Source organism: Pyxicephalus adspersus, chromosome 3 (assembly GCF_032062135.1).
Source record: "Pyxicephalus adspersus chromosome 3, UCB_Pads_2.0, whole genome shotgun sequence".
Lineage (NCBI taxonomy): Eukaryota > Metazoa > Chordata > Amphibia > Anura > Pyxicephalidae > Pyxicephalus > Pyxicephalus adspersus.
Genome location: NC_092860.1, coordinates 56,393,803 through 56,403,681, shown reverse-complemented (window position 1 = coordinate 56,403,681; position 9,879 = coordinate 56,393,803). Strand labels below are relative to the sequence as shown.

Below are 9,879 nucleotides of genomic sequence, written 5' to 3'. Positions count from 1 at the left end.
TGCACTAAGATGCTGTGAAATGATTCCTCCCTATCCTTTCCCTGCACTTATAAATGGTTTTTTCAGTTTTTTTTTTCACAATGAGATTTTTTCTATCACTCTCCCTAGCGCCTGCAAATTTTTCCTAAAATTCGGATCGAATTTCACTTTGTCCGCTTCGATTCGCTCATCTGTAGTGATAATTATACAATAACCCTAGGTTCCATGGGTTATGCTGAACCCTCTTACCTTCCTGCTCTTTTCATGAACAATATTTGCATTAGAATTTGTATGTTCTGCCAACAGTAAGAATATTGCATGCCAATTATCCAGAAATATTTTGAACAGTGGTTTCATTAAAGAAAAATGAGATCATTGCTTTGCAAATACTGCTAAAGTGTTTGCAAAAAGAATCTTTTGTTATTTCCTACACACACTCCCTTCCCAATGTCTTGGGAAAAACAGATACAACTACCGTTATACACAGTAAACCTGCTGCTGTACTTAAGCTGAACACCTTACCGTGTAGCAGAAACTGTACATTTTTTATTGGTATCGTTTATTTTGAAGTAAAATGTTTTGTTCATTTTCATTTCAAGTTAGGTAAATCTGAAAACAAAATAATAACAATTTTACATTTCTAGCATGCATTTAATGTTTGGCAGACTATTAATTCCAACTTTGTTGAAAAAAGCCTATTGTTTGCAGGGTTTTATAACTTAAGCTAGTTTGTCCTAATCAGGGTTCTTTAGAATCCTAAGATTCCTCCAGAGGTTTGCTAGGGGTTTCTTGAGCAAATATTATTATTATTATTATTATTATTATTATTATTAAACAGGATTTATATAGCGCCAACATATTACGCAGTGCTGTACATTAAATAGGGGTTGCAAATGACAGACTAATACAGACAGTAATACAGGAGGAGAGGACCCTGCCCCGAAGAGCTTACAATCTAGTAGGTGGGGGAATTTCACACACAAAGGATGGGAGATATGTAGTGATGGGAAGTAATGAGCAGTTTGTCACTCTCAGGTCAGTTTAACTGACACCAATGGTATTTTAGCTATCTGTAAAGATGACATTCTTCTCAATGGCCAGTAGTGTCAGGTATTTTTTCCCACTGACCACCACACTAAAGGTAATAAAGGTGGAAAACACTGACCTAAGTCACTTTTGAGTAATTGAGAGTAGTGACCTAACCTTCCTCTCTTTCCGCTTCTTGTTTCCCACAGTGGTCAGTGGTTCTCTTTGCCAACTTTCACTCTACTACATTTTCTTGTAGTAATAAAGGTCAAAATAGAGTGCTGAGCTCTGTGGGAGACACAAGTGACTGACACTCTGTGAAGGTTAGTTACAGGCTTTAGCCAGTGATTCCATTTGATTGTACCTAAATACCATTCACTTTGGCAGAATAATTGCTGATTTATTTATGATTAAATATACTTTATTTACTTCTTGCTTTGCATTTGCTGCAGTTGATTATTACACAGTACTTATATAGCACCGACATATTACACAGCTCTCTACAAAGTTTATAGTCATGTAATTAGCTGTCCCTCAAAGAAGCTCACAATCTAATGTCCCTACCATAGTCATATATCTTTATTACAGTCTAAGGTCAATTTTATGGGAAAGCCAATTAACCTAACTGCATGTTTTTTGGAATGTGGGAGGAAACCCACACAAATATGGGGAGAACCTGCAAACTCCATGCAGTTAGTGTCCTGTCTGAGATTTGAACCCGGGACCTAGCGCTGCAAAGGCCAGAGTGCTATCTTCTGAGCCACCATTTTGCTTTTTGCAAATAGGTTATTTTTAAAGAGGGGCTTTTTAAAACGTATGTGAATGTTCTCTTCTGAAGCATGCTAATGCAAATATTGGGTTTATTAAAGCTTTCCAAGACTGGAGAAGATAGATTATCATGAAAGAACCTGGGTCATCCAGCATATAAATATGTATGGTATTGTTTTTTTCCTGCATTTCCCTGAAAATATTTTGCTTTGTATCCCCTAATTTTGTACTAGTTGTGGTTATGGAAAGGTTAAATGCAAGTCAGCATTAAAAGAGCTCTTAGGATGAACTTTGCTGGTTCCTGTGAATACACCCCCCTCCAATCCCTCATCACTGATATACTATTGTTCTTGTGTTTCCTGTTTACATAGTGGATATGTGAAGTCAGCACAGAATGTGTTTAATTAGATAGCTGTAGGGGGTATTTCCTCCACCTTATATACTTGGAGGTAGATCCGAGAATCATTTAGCTCCAACATGACTGCAGCCAGGCTCTTGTCTGCGTTGGTACTGACGCTGAGTATTACTCAGTATGGTGAGTAAAACATATAAATAACAAGCAAGTGGATATTAGCATGCACATTGCTAAATATATGTTTATTAGCTGTAGGTATTCTAACAAGTAACAGGTGTATGCAGAAAAGGAAATAATATTCTCTTCATACAAGCTGTGTGGTGTATTATAGAATAGACTTTTTATTTTTCTGTATCATGTTTTACTGTGTGTTTTGTTCTTCTTTGTTGTTGTAGTTGTTGTTATTACTATTAATATGTTATAGCATTCATTTTTTTTATTAGCAATGTTATTGTTAATATGATTACCATCTGTATTGGTAGCAGAAAAAGTGACAGGAAAATGTATCGGCTGTTTGAAACATTTCATTTCATTTTTGCATGCGTGTAGCTCCATATGAGCCTTTAAGTTACTGCAACAGGTATGCCACAGTGTTTACAACATTTAAATATAAATATTACAAAATAATACACACAACATTCCATATCCCAAAATAACTCCTAGTTACTGTATGTCTGTCTGAGTGACAGTGCAGCCTATTTTAACTCTTGTGGAAAATAACTGTTATAATCTGCTATGTGGAGAACAAGAGACAGCCACGTCATATAAAGGCCATTAAGCATGCAGGAAAGGGGGATGCTTGTAAAGAATTTAGCCTAGCATGCTAACCATGCCCATCATCTCCTTGTTTGAGTTTCAATTTAAGTATATCATTATTAATGTGTAAATAATTAGGTATAATTATTGCCTAAAAAATGTAAATATCTGTGTACTATGTAATGTAAAAGAAGAAATAAAAAATCAGTCAATTCTATATTCCTTGTAGATTGCAAACCAATAGATTTCTTCTGTATTTCTTTTAGATTGCAAACCACGGGGTAGGATCTTAGGAGGGTCAGAATCTGATCCACACAACAGGCCATATATGGTGTCATTACAGGTGGAACACAAACATTTGTGTGGTGGTGCCTTACTCAATTCACAGTGGGTGCTCAGTGCAGCACACTGCGCTTCTGAAAAGTAGGTTAATATATAAATCAGTATTATATAATTTTTCTCTCTCTCTCAGTCTCTCTTCATGTTAAATCTCTTATAAAAGTCACAAAATATTTAGTCCACAGTTTCTCAAACAGGGTTCCTCTAGGGGTTCGTTATGCAATTTGTGCCTCTAAGGTCAGTTTAAGTGACACTAATGAATATTTGGCTATTTGTATAGGTGACATTCTTTCAAATAGTCAGTAATATTGCTTTCTTCCACCAAGCTAATGTAACGTGGGCTGTTAGTAAATATAGAAGGAGTTCCCTAAAGACCTGAAAGTTTTTTCAAGGGTTCTCCCATGTTAAGAACATCAAGAAAGCTCAAGCAATATTTGACTTGGCATAGAATGAAAAAAAACGTCTGTATGCTATTCAGTGTTCATTTTGTATACTTGTAGTCAAAGTATCAATAAATTGTAATACAATTTACATAACTATAAAAAAATACTCAAAACATTGCTAAAATATAAAACACCCAAGTGTTTATACAAGTTAGTAGTTGTCTGTCACTTTCTTTACAGTGCTAGCCATGTGTTCGAGGCTGTACTTGGAACTAACTCTCTGTCAGACCCAGCCAGGACAGTTGTCACCATTGAGAAGCAATTCATTCATCCCCAGTACAACAAAACTACCAATGAACATGACATCCTTCTTTTGAAGGTAAGGCATTTTTTATTACCTTTTTTCATGGTATTAGAAGCTGATAAACATCCTCTTCTTGTGATGTCGCTGGAGTTTCCTGGAGTACTTGTCCCAACAGCTCTTTTTAAACACATAGACATTGTCATTTGTTTAGAAAAAAATATAATTAACTCTTCTGCACATGTAAGAAAATCTGCTCATATTTCCTGCGTCATTCATTGGCCAGAGTAAAGATAGCCAAGTGTACACAGTCATTAATCCCAGTTACCATTTACATAGAATGTAAAGGAAGCAGGGTGAGATAAGCTGCTGAGAGAAAGGACCTCAGTGCTTTGAGGATTTGAGAATTATTTGGTCCACAGTACCTACAGCTGCAAAGGTCAGTCAAGGCTTGCCTACTACTTGGTAAATGTAAATATTTAAACATTCATAGCCTGGCCTCGGAATCGCTTAAGAAATAGAATAAAGCAGATATATAGGTATGAGGATGAGAGAGAAGTATTCTGTAAATAGTACATTCTGATGTCAGGATCTAATAGCATAATTTAACATAATGGTAATGTATTGTTCCTTGCTTCTGCTGTGCATGAAAACAATTGTTTCATTCCTTTTAGTAATGCTTTATCAATTTATCACTTTTAATATTGAATTACCATTTTTTTATTTTCAGCTATCAGAAAGTGTCACACTAAGTGATAAGGTAAAGCCAATACAACTACAAAGTGAAGATAAAGTGATTCCTGCCGGTACTAAATGCCTGGTATCTGGCTGGGGAAAAATAAAGCGCACAGGAAAGAAACCAGACCTACTGAATGAAGTGTTGGTACCTGTGATCAGCAGAGAAGTTTGTAATGGCAGGGGTTACTACCAAGATGAAATCACTAAAAACATGATGTGTGCAGGGACCGGGAGACAAGACTCATGTGAGGTAAGAATGTGGTAATAAATACATTAAATTCATTTCTTTATAAATGAAATAAAATTATAATTGCTGATGACAACCTGCAAAATCTTTATTAGAACAAAACACCTTTCACCAGGTAACAAGCACAGCTACATTTCTTCTAAAGGTTTACTGACCACTGCTGCTTGTTTGTTGCTATGAAAATATTGATGCCTGCAATGGACCGTGGAGAACACATAAAGGAAGGATAGCTGAATGTTTATATAGAGATCATTCAACTTACCAACGAACAAGGCACTCTCTGAAAGCCTATAACTTACCTTTACTATTTTCCGTGAGATGCATTTTGTTGGTCTCCTTGGAAGCCACACAGTTGCTGCTGCAAACCCCCACACCAGACAGTCAATTTCTTGTTCTGCACATGCATAGAATCATTCTATTTGCAGTCTTATCTTCTATATATCCATACAGTGAATAGTCTACCTTTGGGAATATTTAGGAATGTTGTACGCATTGGTAGAATATGTAGATGGGAGAGTTTGTTGCATCAGATGTTTGTCTCCCACTATCGGCACAGTGAGGTTCTAGTTGGTGCATGTACAGGTGCCTATACCATATGGTGTAAGCGTTGGACAGGGGAGGGGGTACATTAAAGGATAACTGTAACAAAATACATAATGCTAAAGTGCACAGTGACCTGGGGATTTCACAACTCCAGCCACCAAAGAAGTCCAGCCATCATGATCATTTTTACTTCACAGCCCAGAGCCCAGTGATACACTTTTAAACAAGCTCATGAACATTCCTTAAAAGCTACTAGATGTAGTTGACATGCAGCCCCAAGAGCCAGTTTCATACAAAATATTTTTTTGGATAGAATGTTAAGCATTTCATTGTCCTGTGTTCCAGTTAAAGAGATTTTCCATAATTTCGTGTCCTGACCCGCATGTTTTGTCCTAATCTGTTTTACCTAATAATAGTTACATGACGAGAAACAACAAAAGCACATGAACATAGTGTTTTGCAAACAAATGTTAAGCCTGTTTTATCACATGTTTACACAAAAAAGTGAAAAAATTGAACTATAAATTACAATAAAACAATGTTTTTTTTTATTCATTCAGGGAGACTCTGGGGGACCCTTGGTGTGTGATAAAGCTCTAGAGGCTGTAGTGTCTTCTGGATTTCGCGTCTGCGGTAATGCCAGACGACCAGGCATCTACACCCGTGTAAATCCCTACATAAAATTTATTGAAGAGACCATGCTTAATGCCACCCTACCAAGCCCTTTACCTACAGAAGCTGTAATCTAAATGACAAAAGAGTGTATTACAGCACAAAAATATAAATGTTAAGCCATTTACCCAATAAAGATATTATTTACTTTTCAGTATAAAATGTCCTAAATTATTTTTATTAGTTAAAGGTTGAAGGATCCCAGGAAGACCTAAACTGTGTTTAAGTGGTTTTGGGTTGCCAAGCCTGTTATGTTCAAAAATGTATTAAAAAGGAGAGAGAGACCACAGGCTTTTTGAAGGCAAGGTACAATAATGTTTTAATGTTTTGTGTTCGAAATTAGCGTCTAACAGAGTTCAACTGAACACTATTGCATAACAAATACTAAATAAGTTTAGTGGTATTGTAAAAAATATAAGTGGTTACATTCAATATATATAATACAATCAAATCTCAAATACCCAATGCGTTTCACCGTTAGGCTTCCTCAGGGGATTACTTGAGATAACCATCTGGTAGAATGAATTGTATTCGTTGGGAGGATAGAGTTAAAAGAAAAAGTAGAACACAAAAAAATATACATATGTTACAATCCCATATTCGATTATCAAACAAGACAGAAAGCATATATAGAATGTAATGTTACACTTACTCTCAAATATCAAACCACTATGTAAAGGTGAGAGTAAAAGCATCTGTCAAGTGTCACCGTAACTATACCCTAAATTCTGGGGAGTGGAGAAAAAAAGAAAAAGAGAAGAAAAAAGAGGGGGGATTTTTTTGAAAAAAGAGGAAGTTTGGCAATTTTTGTAAAAAAGGGAGGGGGGGTGGTTAAATGATACCGTAATATTAACATTTCAAATAACTTAGATGAATTTATGAATCAATTTGTTCAAGAGACTCAGAAATGGTATAGATCATGAACATAATTAATGCTGGAGAGAAAAAAAAAGATGATCAATATATTACCTATGTGCTATTAATTGAAGGTAATTGTCTTTATAATTAATTCAAAATATATTATTATAAAGAATGAGTTACTTACATCATTAGATAGGATTGAAGATTAGAGGCTTCAAAAGTATTAAAGAGGAAGTTTGTTCTTAGGAACTCCTTGTATTGAGTAATACTGAAAGATGATCTTAGGAACTGCTTGTGTTGGGTAATACTGAGAGATAATCAGTATCAGAAACTGTGGAAAAAAATTCAGAATAATTTGCCTATTAGGTCAATTTCCTGAGAATAGGTATAGAGGCAGTAAAAGAAGAAGATGAAAAAATAAATAAAAAACAAAAGTTATACTACTTACTTCAGTGATCATGAATGATTCACCTTAGATGGCATGTATATGACAGATGTGAAAGATTTGAGGTAATCTCTAAAATGATGGACAAGTCTCAACAAGGGGGCGTTTTTTGAAAGCAAATGCTGGTAAAGGTTTGTATGAAGGGCCATAGCATGGCGTACTTACTATTAGAAGAAACGTTGGTGATATGAGTGGAGTAAGGCACTGCCACAAGTTGTGTACTGGGGAGCAAGATCTCACGAGACCACGTGCTCCTCATTGTTGGATGACGAGATCCCGTAAGATCATGCGTCCCACACTGTTGAAAGGCGAGATCTTGTGATATTACATCATACTGATGAGTAATATTATTACCATGGTTCTAAAATTTACATTTTCATTGCAGAGGGGAGGGGGAGGTGGAGAGAAAAACGATGCAAAAAGGGATAACATCATGAAAGAAAACTATCATGAAAGAAACAAGAGAAAAAAAAAGGGGGGAAGATTAACTATTTAAATAATCAATGTTATAATCAGTAAATAAGTGTAAGTAGTCAGTTTCTGGTGATAGTGAGGATTGTAATATGTTGTACTATATATGTCAGGCTATGATATGGGTTTGACAAAAAGGAGGATAAAGGATAGGAGGGAGATAGCAATGGAACAAACAAGGGTATAGCAATGGGTGAAATTGTTGTTTACAATTACAGGGTGTTAAGTTTCAATCTGGGTTCTAAGGGGTATGTATATAGATGTATACATAGATATATGTATATCTCCATATACATGTGCTTACGGACATATATTAGGGTGTTCTAGTAAAGTATGGGTACATGGAAAAAGATTCAGATTCAGGGAAATTCAATTTGGTAAACCTATAGTATGAACTCCATTCCTGCCAACCTTACCTGCGCAGGCAATATGCCTGAGATGTATCTCGCAGGTACTGGGCCAGAAACAGGAGTTTCGGGCCCAAACCGGGAAGGGGGGGTGAAGGCAGGAAATGAACCAAGCAATATAGGGGGTAAATTTCCTGTCATGTCACCTAAAAGCACCTATCTGAAAGACATCAGAATGGGTGCCCCTGTCCCCCGCAGGTTGGAGAGGAAAAAGTTAAAGAAAAGATAAGAGCTTACTTGATCTAACAAACACTTAGATGTTTCATTGTCACCAATACTTACAGGTTGCTATAATAACAATTCACATAGATAAAGCATCATTTTTTCCATAATTCTAATAATTTTCAAACAATATTGGTTTATTTCCCATTGTAAAGACAGATAGCTTACAATACTCTAGAGTGAAGATATGGGTCCTATGAAAAATTAATGGCAGGGTATTGGTTCAGTATTTCATTTTATTAGAGGAACGGTTTAACCACCTGGCCGGTAAACCCGACCTTGGTTCGGGTCTATCGATTGCAAAAATCGATAAACCCGAACTTTTCTCACCGTATAAATCCCAATCACTTACCTGGTCCCCACTGCGATGATCCAGCGTTGATCGAAAAAAAAATACTCACCTTCTCCCCGCAGCTCCTCCGGACACGTCTTCTGTCTTCATCCGGCGAGTGCAGTGAGGATCACCGGGGTTTCCCGGTGACGTCGCTGCATGCGTCGGTGCGGACAGGAGGCGGGGCGGGAAATTCAAAATTTTGTATTGAGTTCCTTTGCATTGAACTCAATACAAAAAAGCTGTATTGAGTCCAATACAAAGAAATCCTTATATAATATATATATATAATTGTAATATATATATAATTGTATTATATATATATTATATGGGCTACTGTACATTACAATATACACTATTTTTTTTTAAACTTCTTTTTAAAGATTTTTTTTAAGGATTATTTTTTTAAAGATTTTTTTTTTTAAGATTTTTTTTTATGTTTTATAAAAAAAAATTTATTATTAAATTTATAAAATTTTGGAAAAATTTATAAAATTTTTCGGTGAGTTATGCGGTAATTCGGTGAATTATAAGTAATTATTGAGTAGTTCGGTGAATTATAGCCTACAATCTAAAATAAAAATTTCCATGCAAAAAATTTAACACTTTTTGCATGGAAGTACAGAAGTTTGTAAAGAATTAGAATACCCGGCGTTCGCGTACGCGTCCCTTGGCGATTCCTGATGATGTCCGTGCGTGCGCCCGTCGATGGGGGTTGTAGCGGGAAATTCAAATATTTTGTTTGGATTCAATACAAAGTCCTGTATCCGATCCAATACAAAATAACACAAAATATATTTATGTGGTTTTGTCTATAGGTATGTGACGTTGGACTGTTGGACACTAGGGAGGTGTTTTAGAAAAATATATTACTATACAGTATACCCAATTATCGCATTTTCAGTATTTTTCATTTATTTATGTATTCTTGTTTAAGCTGATTTTTGTGTATTTGATTTAATTTTATAAAAATATTTTTTTTTTTTTTTTTTTTTACATGATTATGTGTTTCAAACATTTTTTATATTCATGATA

The 9,879-nt window shown here is 35.5% G+C and overlaps 1 protein-coding gene and 1 long non-coding RNA gene across 3 annotated transcripts; one reads left to right on the top strand and one right to left on the bottom strand.

The window, feature by feature from the left end:
* The first annotated feature begins 2,152 nt into the window (after nt 1-2,152).
* LOC140326307 (serine protease ami-like) lies at nt 2,153-6,269 on the top strand. The gene is made up of 5 exons (XM_072404781.1): nt 2,153-2,308; nt 3,151-3,307; nt 3,847-3,985; nt 4,638-4,895; nt 5,996-6,269. Exons 1-5 carry the CDS (start codon nt 2,251-2,253, stop codon nt 6,182-6,184), a joined length of 801 nt encoding a protein of 266 aa, XP_072260882.1. The 5' UTR covers nt 2,153-2,250; the 3' UTR covers nt 6,185-6,269.
* Nucleotides 6,270-6,399: 130 nt separating this feature from the next.
* LOC140326308 (uncharacterized) lies at nt 6,400-7,270 on the bottom strand. 2 transcript variants are annotated; one of them, XR_011919816.1, is made up of 2 exons: nt 7,153-7,270; nt 6,400-6,619 (listed from the first exon to the last, which is right to left on the bottom strand). It is a non-coding gene; the product is annotated as an uncharacterized lncRNA (long non-coding RNA). The 2 variants fall into 2 exon arrangements; XR_011919815.1 differs by lacking the exon at nt 7,153-7,270 and adding an exon at nt 6,760-7,099.
* Nucleotides 7,271-9,879: the final 2,609 nt, after the last annotated feature.

Bases quoted from the DNA above. Each gene is read 5' to 3' on its own strand.
- LOC140326307 (XM_072404781.1), top strand. From the start codon at position 2,251: ATGACTGCAGCCAGGCTCTTGTCTGCGTTGGTACTGACGCTGAGTATT. The intron at 2,309-3,150 runs GTGAGTAAAACA...TATTTCTTTTAG, and splicing joins GCTGAGTATTACTCAGTATG to ATTGCAAACCACGGGGTAGG. The intron at 3,308-3,846 runs GTAGGTTAATAT...CTTTCTTTACAG, and splicing joins GCACACTGCGCTTCTGAAAA to TGCTAGCCATGTGTTCGAGG.